Here is a 17,346-nt window from a genome sequence, read left to right as displayed (position 1 = left end):
ACTTCGCGCAAAACATCTGATTTTTCAAACTTAAAATGTCTTTATGTATCATACATTGCACTTGTAAGATAATACATACACACACATATTAAGAAAAAACACTATTTTTAACATTCATGATATTTTTGATGTCATTTTTGTTATTTAAACTAGTTAAAAAACAGTTTAAAAAAGTTCTGTCTTGGACGTCCGTGTGTCTGTATGTGCGGAGGATTTTCTTGTTAACACGATAGCGACCGAAATACTTTACTAATCGAGTCTTTTTTATTCTCTTACGCTTGAGTATGCTCAGGAATAGAACCCTTTCATTTTTCAGGGTCTGATTCGATGTGGTTTAATTGTTATTAAATAAACAAAAATAATAATTAATAAATAATTATTCAAAAAAATTATGAGGCGTGCACTTTTGGATTTTCCAAACTATTTTTTTAATATTACATTCATTCTGCTCCTTTAATGTATAATATAAAAATGCGAAAAGATTTTTGTGTCAGTTATCTCAGAAAGTTTTTGTGAAGAACGTTTTCCATTGGTAATTTTGAGCACTCATGTATATAAACGCAAGCCAAGGCGTTCGTGGAAAAGCCATACAGAGATTTATTCTCATTTTATTTCCCAATCTCTCTTGATTACTTTAAATCCGACTCTATCGGCGGAGATTGTTCAATTTAAGAAGGGTTTTGAACCTTTGTCTCTCAAATTCACAATATCCAATTACTTAAAGAAATCTCTGTTTCCCAAAAGATTTCGCTAGATGAGTGTTCTGAGAACGACAATAAAATAAAGATCCAGAATGATAGTTACAAGGGATATAGTTTGTTCCAAGTCGGTTATTCTCCAAATTGATTTTAGAAATGAGAGCCGCAATAGCTTGTTGTATTTGATATCCGTGAAAAAAGGTAAGAAGAAAATAGTATCGAATTAATGGACTTCACAGAATGTGCTTCGATTTCTATGTTGTGTTTGTAAGGGGACCAATTTGTTGGCTATCTTTGAAATTGTTTGAGGTCGATGAGTTTGTCGTAGAAACTCAGAACTCTGTTTCTCGGATATTCATAATTGGTAGTTGGAAGTAGTTATGGCGATGTCAAGAATTTAATTGTCTCTTGTGCTACGTCCAGTCAACATTAAATGAAATAATTGAATTATTATTTGTGAATTTACTTGTACGATGAACTAACTATATACACTCCTAATTACATCTACGTTTTCCATACTATTTCCACTTAATACCTAGTTTGTTAGATATATTATTGCCTTACGTAGCTACAAATATTAAAGTACGTATGATTTGAAAATGAATATCTCATTGCCCACAATAATATGGGTTCGGCGGAAGATATGAATCAAAACATTTATAATTAGGAAATATATAACCTTTTAGCCATATACGATGACAGGGGACACCGTACCACCCTTCAAGTGGCACGACACAAGTCACGCACTCGACTCTACTTGACTATCGATTTCTCGACCACGATAAAAGTAGTGATTCCTTCTAAACGTAGGAGTGTTCAATGTTCATTGCACCTTGAATTTCGTGAATTTACGTTGAATTTGTTCCGAAATGAAAGCTTATTTCAGTAATGCTAGAACTTTGTCAGGCACGTAATATATGCGCTAGTTACAGTTGTGTCGCTTTAAAAACTTGTACATTAAAATTTATGTTTCGTCATAAAAAGATTTGGCAAAAACATGTATGATGTTATGCCGTGTTTCAGAAGAAGATTTAGAATGCATTATTTCCTTCTTGTATGATATATGTAATGGCTTCCACGCTATGTATATTTAAACGTTGCGTACCGAAAATGCAAAAAAGTCTATTCGCGGTGTATGTACGATCATTATTCATTCAAATCGTTTAAGAGCAAAACCATTTATAACTGTCTGTTCGTCAAGTTCATGTTGGCAAATGTTTTTGCGGTCTGGAACACAGGGTCTGCCCTTAGAATGAGGAATTTAGTAGGTTCAACAATGTTTCGGCTAATCACTAAAAGTTTGTACCACAAAATGATGATTACTACTAGAGCAACTAATTAGTTGAGCTCTAATTTGCAAACGAATTAGTGCTGATTGCGCACTTAAGTGCTATCCCAATTGATTTTTTTAAAGACGATCAGGCGAAGCTAAATCAAAGCATATATTCATATATTCCGGTAATAGGAAGGTTCGATTTTGTATTTTATTTATTATGTATTTGTATTTGTAATGTATGTTTTGAAGTGATATGAAAGCCCAATTATCCTTCCAGAAAATTGTTTTGCGAACGGGGACCAAATGGGTCAATATCAAAGATGTTTAATGAAACAAATAACATTTCCATTGAGACGTGACGCCCAATAAATGTACTGCAAATATTCAGATCTTTTTGCGCCAATCTACGAACGGTATAGCTCTGTGATACAAAGGATGAAGGCTGCTGGAAATCCCATGTAAATTTTTAAGCTTCGTGAATTTTTACTTTAGATCCGATATACGCCATTTGCACGTTGTTCAGGAAAGACTTATTTAAAAGCAATTTTGTTTATTGGAACAAAAATATACAAATATTTTTAAATCATGATAAAATATTCATACGCACTAAAAAATAACATCGTATGAGAGTTTTTTGTGCAATAAACATTAAAGCTTAGATATGTAAAGTTTAAAAGTTTACAAATATTTATACAGATTGGACATAAATCACCTATGCTTAATTACGATGCACATTATTACGATGCAATTTTATTACGATGATACTCTTTACAGTAAATTACCAATTCATATATTAACAACGATAACAAAAAAAAAGACGGGTTGCACTCCGGGAGTGCCGGCAGAAGTGAAAACTTGATTATTAACGTTCAGCATGTTTGATATTTTGGAATGGTATCCGTCTTACGCATGGAATATAAGGGCTAAAAAAAAAAAAACATCCGTCTTACGCTTTTCGATCAGGCCACGTGTCCTGACGCGAGTTTAAGATTTTATACCCAACGCCGCTAAAGAAGTTTTCACTTCAAAAAAAGAGATAAAAATCACAAGAAACGTTTTGCTTGACAAGAATTATACTGCAGGTATTATACGCGCATATAATGAGTCCGATCAGATCGTATCAAAAAAGATAAAATGAAATAAGTATAACACAAAGAATCTAGTTACTCGAGTTACAAAGTGACTTGTCTTTCCTCTTCAGCAACTACTTAATCTTCCGGGAACTTTGTTTTTCTTTTTTATTGCGTCACTTTGAGTTATTGTAGCGTTGGCATGTCTTAAGCGTTTTAAATTGTGTCGCATTATACTTTCTTCTTGCGTTTTTAATTGAGCTGACTTTGTGTTAGTTAATCGCGAACATTCTAGAACAATATTTTATTGGACGACTGTATTAGCGTATTTGGTTGGGTTGACTTCTACATTAGAGAAACATTTGTGGTATAAAATATGTTCACTGTGACCTGATTCTGTAATACCTTTTACAAACTAGACAACACGCTACATAGCTACATATTTAATAGTTGTACTTTTAATGTAACTGGAACGCGTTTAGTACATTTAAGCATAGTTAAAGGTACTCTATGTAAACGGTGGGTTTATTATTAATAAAAACATTATTCGTACGTTTGTTTGACATAGTTTTTAAAATCATGTCATAGGATAAAAATAACAATTCTTCAACCTGTTTTATTTATTATTATTTATACGTTTTAAATATATAGGTACATCTTATTTCAATCGAAACTATTCACCGGCAGACATGACACAATTTAAATTTACATTGTGTACACAATGTACATATAATAATAGTTATAAAAGTATATATTTCTGAAAATAAAGCAATGCGTCCTCCGTAAAAAAGCCGTATTGTTATTATAAAAAGGCTTTTAGTAAATTTACGGTCTCGTAGATAACGTGGCTGGCTATACATCATGTACAACCGCAAAGCTGCTCCCATTCAGTGGCTCTCCCAAACTGCTGTCTTGTACCGATAAGCTGACTTATTGTGAACATAATTAAATATACGCTTGGTTGTGTCTCGTATTTATCATTTAAAAGTAACTATTTTTAGCTGTTTACAATGATTATAATTGACATTAGAATAGAAATAATCAATATGTAAAATGTGTCTACCGATAATATAATACATGTATTGTTATGCGAATCTCCATAGAACTCACAATACAGAGTCAACTAATACTACTTACAATGTAAAATGCGGCACACTACGGAAGATATATAATATGCCTGCCAGTAAAAGATTTTAAGGTAAAGTTTCAAATTATAATTACCTATTTTGTATAAATTGATATAATACCTATAATCAAAGCAATATCAAATCCGTTTATTAACATTAAACATTAAACAATAGCCACTATACTAATTAATAATACCTATATTATACATACGTATATAACGTTATGAATTGGCCAGGCTACAAGTGGTCTAGCCATCGAGTGCTCTAAGCCTAAGTGCTCTTCATACCAAGAACCAACCTGGAACCACTTCTATAATAGACATGATGCGGACCACTCACCATTGATAGGTTATTTTGCCAAAATTTTTGTTGTTTGGAGATTTTTATCGGGTCGCCTATAGGTAATAGATTGGAGGAATCCTTTTGTGCGAAAGAACGTTGAGGATTTCAAGCAATCTCTGTAACATTTAAAATGCGATTTCGAAGAAATGATATGAATATCTATTTGATTATTATAAGATTTTTTAAATGTCTAATTTGAAAAAAAAATGCAATGTTAATTAAAGATGGATGATAAGATTTAGGATTTAACGTTCTTTCTACGTCTACTTGATAAGTTTAAAAAAAAATCTCAAGATGTAAAATGTGGTCAAGCTAATCAGTAACATCTAAAAGCTAATAGTTATTTATATCTAAATTTAGTAGCAAAATCTAGGAATATAACTAAACTACATAAACTCTTCTCAAGACTTGTATATTCTTAGCGTCTAAATATAGCGTTTTCTATCAACTAAGCGTCATTTGCTACCCACATTGTGCGATCGTCGGAAAAATATGCATTTTCGCTTTTACTTCCTCCGCTATAAAATAAACTTAAATATTCTCTTCTGTACTTAATTATTTTAAGAATATTTCTTAGAAACACGGATTTGACAAAATTATCACTTAATTTTTGAGTATAATTAGCGATATTTCCAGTGGACAGAAGACTATTCTAATGATATTGTCGAATTATTTTAACTTTTATGACTGAATGTGTCGTAATGACTTCTATAAAATATAGTACCTATAGGTAGATCCTCACTTTACGACATAATATAAACCAAGATCTTCCAAGATCGTCCAGTGGTTGAATTTCGTTATCATTCTAACGTCTCTCGCTGCACGTATTGCGATGAAACGTGCATTTGACAAATCTGCATGTGATATGAAAATAAAGATATTTCATCGCCATACGAGGAGACCACATTCTGAAATACATTTGAGACAACCCACGTGTAGAATAAAATATCCCATTCTTTATTTATCGCCGGGATATCTTAAATCAAAAGACAACCTCCTATTGGTCTTAGCGTGATGATAGCCTATTTATATAGCCTTTCGCGATAAATGGTCTATCGAACACTGAAAGAATTTCTCAAAGGGCATATTCTATGATAGGTACTGGAGATTAGCGCGTTCAACAAGACAAACAAAACTAAATCCCTGAGCTTTGTCACATTAGTAGACTTACCTATGAATATTTTACTAAAAAAGATTAACATTATTTTTTTACTTACAGCAAGTGATCTCGAGTCAATCCGGGCGTTGTTCAATGAGAAAGAAAAGGAGCTATCGGTGGCGGTGGCGAAGGTGGAAGAGTTAACCAGGCAGCTGGAGGAACTGCGCCGGGGTAGGGTCCAGCCCACGCCACCTTCGGCACATGAGCTGGACAAGCTGCGACGGGAGCTTATGGTATGTATTTACCTCTATAGTTGTAGAAATATATGTTATTTATTGTGTAACTATTTATAATGTGTGTATAAATAAACGTTTTCATTTTTCATTTATTTTAGCACTGTACAATTTACGTATTACTCTAGTGGACTGAATGCACTAGTATTTATCCCGAAAACTCACGGGTACGGGAACTATGCTGGTTTTCCTTAGAGTACGTGGGCGAATACAAATGTAGAAAATCAAACAATAAATTTTATACCTAATGCTTTTAAATAGCTTAATGTAGCTGTAACTAATTAAGATATTCATAAAACTATGTTAACTCATAGGCGCTGTACCCATATAGGTTCTCAAAAATCCATGATATAAATAGTTTTCATCACTACATTCGATCAATATGTTAAAACTTTTATGGTTAATTGAATGTATTATTGGCTAGATAGCTCGTATTGCCACAAAGTTATCTACGCTTCATGTGCGATGAATTTTTCTCGATGCTTCGGGCAAAGCGTCCATTAGATTAAATGGTTAAGCATTTGAGATAAAAACAGTATTTAATTGAAATGCTGGGAGTGTGTTGAAAGTAAAATAAATAATAATGGGTTTACTTTCAACAGTTTTCAATATGTGTGATGTTGTCTGAACGTAATGGATTTGGATTAGATTCTGAATTAGTAATGCGAGTTAAAGTGTATTTTTTATGTTGGATTTTCGGATTATGGCTATTTATTTTCAGATTAATAAAACAGATTATAATTATTTAAATTCAATTGTAAAGATAAAACAATATTCTTAAAACAATATCCGAGGAGCATTTCTTATTATTTTGGTTAAATTCACTACATCGTATTATAAATATACTACATATAAAATACAACCTGGAAACACGTCCACGGAATATGAATCTATGAAATTTAAATATGAAAGCGTATTGTTGTGACGAATGCTACAATATGTGAGTTGACTAGCACATCCAATACCTGTCAAATTATTTTAGAAGCGACTAGCTAGCTCAAATAACTAGCTATTAATTTTTCTAGTTTATTTTATTTATTATAGTAACTTACAAAAAAAAATGCGAATTCGTTCCAGAGCGTTCACGTGGATAAGGGAAATAGGGATGCATTTTTATATAGACGCGGAATTGCCCGCGTTGCCTAAATTAAATATATATATATATATATATATATATATATATATATATATATATATATATATATATATATGTGTGTGTGTGTATACGAAACTACACTATCCATTAACGTAAACAGAATGAAAATCGGTCCATTAGTTTTTGAGCTTATCACGAACAGACGCACAGACGGAATTGTTTTATAATGCTAGGCGTCCATTAGAGGCGGATCGGGCCGGTCCGCATCGCAACGGGCCGTCTCTAATGGACGCGCTGTTTGCTCCTGCGTCCACCTGCGGCGGACCGCCTAGGCGGATTTTATCTAACAGACGCTCGCCGCTTACATCCGCCTGCCTGCGTCCACTAGACGGGTCGGGGCGGGCCGGGCCGCAGCGCACCGCCGGCAGAAATCCGTCTGCGAAGCGATATCCGCCAATGCGTTGCGGCCCGCCCCGACCCGATCCGTCGCTAATGGACGATGTTTCATACAAAACATAGGCCGGCGTATTTTTGCGTTGCGATGCGGCCCGGCCCGATCCGCCTAGTGGACGCCAGCCATAATAGTGACAGGTAAGTCTGTAATTAGGTATGATCCCATATCGTATAGCAATGAACCGCATACGCACGGTAGCTATTAATTGAGCGGCCGCCAGCCAAGTAGGTTGCGGTTATACGGTCGCGATCTGCTCTTGATAATGTGGCCTATCTTTAAACGCTTTACTAATTTCTCAATAAACCCACTACACATTAGTACTAATTAATTGGTTGATCTATTGTATGTATTGTTTGCTATATGAATTATGTTCATCACTCATGAGTGATTGATAAACAGAAATGTTATGCGTTGGTGATTCGCGGGTAAAAATTTTAGAGATTTGTGAACAACTGATAAATTCGCCTACTTAGTAAGAACAAAATAATTGTATACATTTTTATGCATTAACTCCTACGTAATAATTACCCGTTTTTTTTAATGAGCTTTACTGAGATTATACCACCTATTTTCGTCACCGAAAAAAGAGAACAAAAACTTAATTTGTGTGATTTTTCTTATTTTTCTATGTTATTGTGTGTATTAACATAGTAAAGCAAATAATTTAACCAATAAAGTAAATCTAATATAACCTTGTTAAATTGCAATAAAGCGATTAACAAATCACGAAAATGACTGTGACTCAGCTTAGTCCCGTTTTAGTGTAGATGAGATAATCGCCTTTAGTTTAGAACACATTGACTGCCTGCTTCATTCTAGATATCAACGTATCTTTTGATCTTGGGACAGATTCGAAGATAATCCTCATTTACAAAAAAAAAAGAAAAAAGAAATACAGATGTATCAAGAGACATACAGTTGGAACGAAGTTACTAAAAATAACTGGCTTGCTTTCTATGAGACAGAGAGACAGATAATCACGCACGCCGCACGTCTTACAACTACATAATATTATAGCAAAAAGTGTCGTTACAACCTTTGGTCTTAATTCCGTCTAGTCCACTTTTGCAACGCGTTATACGGAACTTCGTTCTAAAAGCAAACTGCATGAAAAACAAATGAATAGTTAATTCCTTAAAGGTTGGAGAATGTACAGTATACATTGTAGTACGATTGTAACACTGAAAGCTATTACTAAAAACAATAAATCCAAGTTAGTCTTCTAGGAAATGCGAAGGGAATAAAATGCGTCGTAGTTCCTTCAATCTACTGGACTTATTTATTGCTTCATTACAGAATTCTGAGTAAATCTCGAGTTTGTATCCGAAGGTTGAATAGTATCGAAAAATATAGAATTATCTAGTTTAAATCGATATTTATAAGCATATCAAAGTATTCTTAGTGATGGAGATGATTTTTTGTTATATGTTTAAAACACTAGGTGAAAGTATCTAGGTAATACAGACAGTAATTATTTGACTTCAATAAGTCGAAATAAAATGCGTAATAAACATAAATATTTCACTTTACAACAAGTTACGATTATCTTCACTAAATTAGGTGCCGTAAAAGACTTTAATACCCCATTTCCTTAATTCCTCGTAAACGAAATTTTACTCATCCCCTAAATGGCAATCATCTGTTGGCTTGGAACAACCGTTTTAACTTCGGGTCAAATGAATGCAATGCTATTAATTAATTTATATTTGAATAATATGTAAATAATTTATAATTTTCATAGTAATCTGATAACCCGTTCACATGTTGCTGTTGCTAATGGATAGAAAAATAATACCTATTTTAACTTTTGCGTGATAACGTTGAAATCAATTTAATTCTTATTTCAATTATAACATAAAATTTTGTTTCTCTTTATTACTTTTGTTTTTTATTCGCAAGTACATATTAGGTAATTATTCTTCAAATTTTAAATGTTTACGTTATAGTCAGGAACGTTTGGGTACCTATCTACTATAAAAAATGCATTACATTAAATGTCTTATTCTTTTTATTCAATATATTCACACAATAAAGTGAACTTGAACGTACGTCAAGTAACATCTACTACAGCTAACCGTGTGCTAAATCCGTCGGTCTTGAGACGCGTCACGGGACATTCCCTAAGCCAAGTGCCAATGTTGATTTGACAATCCAGTCTTGCATTCGTGTGTGGTGTGACCTCATATGTGATTTATATCGAAAATTAAGATTGATTTGTGAATAGGACATACACACAAAGTGGATAGAGTGAAGGTTTTGTGTTTTTGTAGTTAGTGCGTTGATGATTTGCAAGGTAAATTTTGGGTATTGTTTATTTTGTGCCGTCTGGTAAATAAGATGAGGAAAATTAATGATTTTATTGAGAGCTCGCGAGTGCAAGAATAATTTATTTAAAGTTTTGATTAGTAAAACTAGTAGATATTATGCCATGAAAATTAAAATTGGAAAACAATTAAAATTATAAATCTAAATTACATATAAAAAAAAAAATCAAACTTATCTACAAATTGACTTCAACTTATAAACTAACAAAAAATTTAAAATGATCTACATAAATGTATGCACATTAGTATTTTTTTTAATAATCTGAAGTAGGTAGGTACCTAAAGTAATGTGAGTTCGCGTACATGTTGAACAATTCATTGACATGGAAAAACTCATTGAAATGGAACTGATATGGCCCAAGAGTGGATTGGTGGTCAGATAAATCGAAAATTAATGGATTTTCGATAAAAATGAAGTATATTTTGTTACGGGTAAATGGATTGTTTTCGGTCATAAATATTGGTTATTGCATTAGGCGTGTTCTATTGGAAATATAGTCATTCGCGGGTGAAATAAAATATTATGTACCTAGCTATATTAGGTGTTTTCTATTTACTGATATTATGTTGGTAGGTATCTACGTGCTGTCTCCAGGGATATTAAGTAAAAAGATGTGTCTAGAAATATTTTACTCGCGAGACCGCGTGTCAGACAGCAGCCCTCGCATTACAAATTTGTTTATAAATATATAATGTTACATGGCTTTAGATATTGATATTGTAAAATGTATGCTTCTTATAATTTTGATTAAAAGTAGTACAACAGTAAAGTATAGGCTTAAAATATGCAAAGGTTGATAGGTAAGTGTCAATAATTGTAGTTTCTCAAATTTAAAAAGAAAAACATGTTAAATATGCGATGCGTGAATCGTGATAGCCGTTTTCTTTTCCTCAACTTTCCCAGTCTATTCCTTTAGTCGTCAATAGTTTCTTGATCCTATTATCATATCATATCATATTATATCTTCACGCGTCTTTCTTAATTACGTTGATCAAATCCAATATGTATGAATTTCTATCTGCTCTATAACTACATATATTCATTTATAATAGATGGACAAATTATACCTACTTTTTAAATTGATTAAATCAAATATTTAAAGAAGATATAGGTAGTAATTTAGTAATTACTATCTAGTGGTCCGCCCCGGCTTCAGCCGTGGTACCTACATGTTTAAACTATCCTATAGCTCTCAAGTTGGATCGAACTGCACATGATGTGCGAATTTTATTATAATCGGTTAAGTGGTTTAGGAGTCCATTGAGGACAAACATTGATTTATATATATTACCTACTTATATATGATTCCAGTACCGAAACAAGCTGAACGAGCAGCAGAACGGGCGGCTGTCGGCGCAGCGGGCGGCGCTGGGCGCGCGGCAGGAGGAGATGAGGAGCATCGACCGCCGCGTGTCCGAGCTGCAAGCGCGGCTGCTGCGGAAGCGCGCTCTCAACCGCCAGCTCGCAGCTGCGCACCGCCAGCCGCAGAGGTACGTGTGACCAGCGACCTATCTTAATCTCGAATTGCAATTTCCGAATATCATAACCCCGAAAACGTTTGGACATTTTTTCATAACCCCGAATTTTAAAATTTAGAAGTTATGTTTGCCATATAATCGCAATTCCGAATTTCATTTGCCCATTTCGTCATTTGTACGACGTTTTACAATCCAGACGAGAGAGTTCCAGACATACGAAATCTCACAAAATCCAGATGACCGTAATCCGTAAGCAGATGAACGGTCAATGTTCTTAAATTTAAGCTCAAAAGTCGGTACCTCATTTTAAGTAAGGTTTTACGAAAAATTGTGCTTCGTTTTGTTTGCAGTTCTCTTTCCCAAAAACATATTTTTTTTAGAAATTAAGACTAATTCAAGTGAATTTATTCTTCTCAATAACGGACATAATTGCAAACCTATTTAATATACACAAAAACAGTATGGTAACAATAGATATTTCATTAATTTATAATGCTAAAAGCCGCACCATTAGGTACACATACACATAGCTGTAGGTATACTTTTATATAATATGCTGTTAGCGAGTTTAGTGATTACTTGAAACTTTGTCGATTATGTGGTTTGCGATGAGTACCGCTGAATGATTTATGTGATCGAGATAATAATTTAATACTTATATCCTATAGGTGAACGTTGAAAATAGTTTCGTATCCATTTTAAATTTGTCTTTAATGTATGTGCTTTATGAAACGGAAATTTACAAAAAAATACATATCTTGATTTTAACATTTTGGATTTTCGCATGATATTTATTTTATAAAAATAAAATAACAAGTATTTTTTCTCTTTTCATAGATTTCAAATGTATAAAATGTTAAAGAGCAGAGGGCTTAATTATATGTACCTACCTACTTTTAAAGTTTTATAATATATCCAGGTGACAAAATAATGAAGGATTTAGGTCGTAGACTAGTTCTTAAGCCATAGTGCATTTGCACAGCAAGGTTGTACAAACTAAATTAAAATCCCTTGAAGAACAAACATTAAGGCTCTTCACTAACTCAACAGAAACTTGAAGAAAGCTTCAACTTTGTAGTACAAAGTTTGTATTGTTTATCCAGTTAACGGAACTGCAGTTAGTTTATGTTCGTTTATCTTTCTCGCCAATTTTTCTTCGTGTCAAAAAAGACTATTAGCATTATAAGTTATTTATCTTTTACCATAAAAGAAGACCATATCAGATTCAAAAGCTATTTTGCCGCCCTATGAAAACGTAATAAAATGTAATGTAGAAATTATTCGCTATTACCTTTCGTATTACTCGGTGAGCTTTAATATAACAATATTGATGTGATTCTTCTTATGATAGGATTAATTTAAAGTAATTATTATTAATTTCAGAACGAACAACACAACGCCGATGCAGCAACTACCCAACTATCCAGCCGGCAACAATCAGATGAACAGTCAACCAAAGAACCAGCAGGCGAGAGGCAACGTGGCCGCCGTGGAGCCATACAATCACATACCACATGCTCAGAGCTTACATAATAATAACTTCCAGGTACGTTTTGAGATTATTTTTGTTTATTGGAAAGATATTGAATATTGATATCTAGACACTGGTCTAGATGTACACAGATAATTAATTAATATACTAAATCTCGTGCAGCTTTAATACTCAAGATGAATTTTCATGATGAACAAAAGTTTTATCACAATCAATTCCCATAGGTGAAGGCGTTGAAAACCAAAAGGCAATAAATTGAGTTTTAATTGAATTTTACAATTTCTTTCCAGGCTATGAAACAAAACAACGTGCCATTAAAACAACTAACTCAAAGTGATAACATGCAAACACATCTAACTCAGCAGGAGGCTCATTACCTTCAGCAGAAGCAAATGATGAATCCTCTATACAACGGAAACTATCCTCACATGCAACACCCAGGGCAAGATAATCAATACCCAGGCCAATATCCCAACAAACACGACATGAATGCATTTAATCACGTTCAACAGGGTATCACAAACGCGTACGACGGTAAAAATATTTTCGAACACGTCAATAAGTACCCGGAATATCCCAAGCAACAATATCCTGCAAACAACACCAATAGTTCAAATAATACTGGAAAGGAACCTAAAATAAATGAGCAAGAATTTCCACCAGAGTTTGCAGCCAGCAAATCTGATCCGAAATATCAAACATTGCCATATAATACTAAGTTCCCTCCAAACACGAATGGTAAAGTGAAACAAGAGGTAAACGGTAAAATCAATGAAGTGGATAAAAATCAAAACCAACAAAACGCAGCTAATATAAATCATATGACAGTGCATTCTACGCCGCTATCGGTCGTGAACAAAAGTTTGGCAACGCCTTTGAGTCAAGAAGCAGCATATCAAGAACATGCATATCAATTACAAAAATCGGATTCTTCTAGTAGATGTAATCAAGAAGGAAAAGAGAATCATGCATATCCTCAGAATTCTAGGTTAAGTCAAAGCAACAGTCAGAATGACTCGAGAAGTAATGGAAAGAATCAGGGTAATATTTTAAAAGGAAACTCGCCTAGCCTGTTGTCCAGCACGACCTCTGCCAGCAGTTCTATAGGATTCGGGGTAAGATTTGACTTATAAATTGATGCTATTTTGCGATTCATATCAGGTATTACCGATAAAGTAGATTTATTCACCCCAAAACACGCTATCAAATAGTTAACATTTTATATCACGCTTATACCATCGTATCATTGCTTGATCACACACTCACATTTGTAAATATCATCACCATCATTCATTACAGAAACCCGTATCGAGTGTAGCCCCTACATCGGTTCAGGTCTCGAGCGGCAAACCATCACCCATATACCAGACATCCTCAACAAAAATCCAACCAGTTCAACCACAAACCGTTCAGACTCAAAGCCTATCCGTACCTCCGAATCACGTAGCTAGTAACATGGTAAATTCCCAAAACCAGATCATAAGAAACACCGCATCAGGACTATCGAGTAGCACGGGGAGCTCTAACTACAATGGCCAGAACGCATCGTCACAAAGCATCCTTTTGTCTCCTCCGCAAAGCGCCAGCACTCCGCTCTCGACCCCCGATGTTAGCGGCACTGACAAATCTCCTAAACCAGCGCTACCTCCCAAGCCTAGCATTAAGGTACGTTCGCTAGAAGAAAACCATTTTTTTTTTCATTTATTTATCACTTTTAGTTAAATTTTTTGTCGATCCTGCTATCGCCCTATTTACTGACTCTATAATACAGAACTAATGTAATAAATTCTGTAAATTATCAAACTAATGGTTCCATTATAATTTTTAGACTCCCCCACGGCAGTTAGCCAACAACGATATAGGCTATCAGTCAAATGAAACAAACCCACCGACGATTCCAGACTCATCTAATGACAGCGAATCTCAAAATCAAAGAGAAAATAGTAACGGTAGTAGCGGAAACGAAATGATCATAAAAGCTCGTCCATTAACCATACGAAAACCACCCCTTAGCGAACAACCTAAATTAAGAAACCACAATAATGCTAAGAACGGGATCAGTGTTAGCATAAATAGAAGGATTGAAATGCCACCAGCTTTCTTATTCCCTGAAATGGATCACATGGCACTAGACTCCCACGATATACAAAATGGAAAAGAGAGATTAAAACAGAAGGACGAAGTGGACAGATCATTGAACAACAACATATCAAGCCTTAGTGATAAGCAAGAAGATAGTAAAGACGTCGTGTCCGATATAACTGAGCAAATCAGCTCGGTTGATTTGAACGGTCAGGATTCTCAGAGATCTGAGAATGTGCTGAGGCGGTCAAAGAAGGGTAATCTGAAGCAAGGTGGGAAGGCTCCACTAGCGAGGCGAGTGAGCTTCGACCCTCTTGCTTTACTGTTAGATGCTAGTCTTGAGGGAGAGCTTGAACTTGTGAAGAAGACAGCAACACAGGTAAATTCAGATAAGTAAATAATTCTAGAAGTACTTTTGAATGTAATTTTGTATTTATTTCCCGAAATATTTAAATTTTTGAACTGTTTCACAATTCATTATGATTAAAAATAGTATAAAATTAGACGTTAAGGTTTCAAAATTAATCAGTTATTTTGTTTACAGGTGCAAAATGCGAGCGCTGCAAATGACGAGGGTATAACAGCTTTACATAACGCCATCTGTGCGGGGCATTTTGAAATAGTCAAGTAAGTACTTTACCATAGACAAATTATTCGCTGCAAAAATAATGTTTACGCTTGTATACAAATTACAAACTTAAAATGTTATTAAAATTTGCAGGTTTTTGGTAGAATTAGGTTGCGATGTGAATGCACAAGACTCTGATGGTTGGACGCCATTACATTGTGCTGCCTCTTGCAACAATCTGCCAATGGTTCGATTCCTTGTTGATAATGGTAAGTTCATATTATCCTACCAACTTATAAATGTTACTAGAATGAAAAATAATTTAACTTTCGATGTAGATGCTATTTGTATTTTTAACTTAATTTGTTTTTTTCTAGGTGCTTGTATATTTGCAACAACTCTATCGGATCACGAGACAGCAGCCGAGAAATGTGAAGAAGATGAAGAGGGTTTTGATGGCTGCTCTGAATATCTTTACAGTAAGTAACCTATAAGTCCGTTTCTACAATAACAATTTATGATTTATTTGTTAATAAAGCGAGCGAAAATTAAAAAAAAGAATAATGAAATAAGTGGTAGATATTTTTAAATAAAACTCCCAATTTTTACTTTGAGGTTTTTTAATAATGCGCTTGTCGATATACGGCTAATCAATAAAATCTTGTAATCTATCCGCCTCATGATCTATATCTATACTATCCTTATCACGTTTTTTTTTTTATTGAACTCTTAGCGTGAAAAAAGAATTGGTTATTCGCTCGCGTCTTCAATTGCGTGCTCTATACTTCGCTAAAGATTTTTTCCATTTCGTTTAATCGCAAATTCGTTCCACTATTCTCGCGTGATACAGTTACAGTTCTTCTCAAATTTAGTTTCATTATATCTACTAACTATAAACACTTGTTTTTTTTTTCAAATTTCAGGCGTCCAAGAGAAGCTGGGCATAATGAACGGCGGCATAGTCTACGCTGTGTTCTCATACACGGCGGCTCGTAACGACGAGCTGTCATTCGATTCGGGCGCGCGGCTTCAAGTGGTGCGCAAGGGCGACGACAGCGAGCGCGAGTGGTGGTGGTGCCGCAGCGACGCCGCCGAGGGCTACGTGCCGCGCAACTTGCTCGGGGTGAGTGCGGGGGGGGATAAAGGGCCTAGGCACTTAATGAAATGGCTGATTGAGCTAGTTAGCTACGACATATTATTTTATTAAATAATACAAAATAGAATTCAATTCATGAATAAAAAAATCTGTGCGTGTACTAGTGTACACACGTAAGAAGTGAAACTTCTTTATAACCTTATTTTTAAAAAAATAATTTACTATATTATGCATCTTGACAGAAATACGTCGAATCACGCGTGGTAGGGGTAAGAACAAGATAGCGCGTAACGGAAAAATGTCACGCGTAACGAAAAAATGTTACACTAAATTTTTTTCCAACCCCGATAAAGAAGTTTCACTTCAACAATACTTAGATATTAAATAAAAATTTAACCTTAACTAAAAATAGTATATCGCATTTCTACTGAGTGCTAATGATAAAAATTTGTTTCTTTTCAGTTATATCCAAGAGTAACCCCACAGCAAGAATGAAAGTATCACGGCGTAATGAAACGGACCTAATCAATTGTAAATACAGTAGTTAATTATTTTTTATGTATTTATATCATTGTATGTAATCTACTTTACATTGTATACAATTTTATGAGATCTAATATTTTGTAAATATTTAAATATGTAAGTTCAAAACAAATGAGATTATATTGTAGATACATTTTATAAATATGCGAGTCATCATTGTAACGGTTTGTACCTATTATTCTAGGATATTTGCAAAAATTGTGAAATATTACACATAAATTGACAATACAAAATAATTATTACAAACTATCTTGGTTGTTTTATTGTTTATTTTCCTCCTCACAAGAAGAATGCCAAGCTGACAATG

General features: G+C 34.2%; 1 protein-coding gene across 5 annotated transcripts in view; it reads left to right on the top strand.

Annotated features, from left to right (window-relative positions):
- The window catches only part of ASPP (Ankyrin-repeat, SH3-domain, and Proline-rich-region containing Protein), a 231,322-nt gene extending 214,042 nt beyond the window's left edge, over window positions 1–17,280 (top strand). For 4 of the 5 annotated variants that reach the window (XM_090104153.1, XM_090104156.1, XM_090104155.1 and 1 more), the window contains 11 exons: window positions 5,733–5,905; window positions 11,092–11,270; window positions 12,642–12,804; window positions 13,041–13,865; window positions 14,050–14,415; window positions 14,579–15,211; window positions 15,377–15,459; window positions 15,554–15,669; window positions 15,778–15,879; window positions 16,324–16,523; window positions 16,959–17,280. In XM_090104153.1, coding sequence (XP_089960279.1) covers window positions 5,733–5,905; window positions 11,092–11,270; window positions 12,642–12,804; window positions 13,041–13,865; window positions 14,050–14,415; window positions 14,579–15,211; window positions 15,377–15,459; window positions 15,554–15,669; window positions 15,778–15,879; window positions 16,324–16,523; window positions 16,959–16,991 — 2,873 coding nt within the window. In that variant the 3' untranslated portion in view covers window positions 16,992–17,280. The remainder of the gene's footprint in view (window positions 1–5,732; window positions 5,906–11,091; window positions 11,271–12,641; window positions 12,805–13,040; window positions 13,866–14,049; window positions 14,416–14,578; window positions 15,212–15,376; window positions 15,460–15,553; window positions 15,670–15,777; window positions 15,880–16,323; window positions 16,524–16,958) is intronic. The other variant, XM_090104154.1, reaches the window with a different exon arrangement.
- The last annotated feature ends 66 nt before the right edge of the window (window positions 17,281–17,346 follow it).

The sequence above is a fragment of the Colias eurytheme genome, chromosome 7 (genome assembly GCF_061535395.1).
Source record: "Colias eurytheme isolate Ceu_HAF_F1 chromosome 7, ilColEury1 Martin Lab GWU primary, whole genome shotgun sequence".
Taxonomy (NCBI): domain Eukaryota; kingdom Metazoa; phylum Arthropoda; class Insecta; order Lepidoptera; family Pieridae; genus Colias; species Colias eurytheme.
This window is presented reverse-complemented; position numbering and strand designations above follow the sequence as displayed.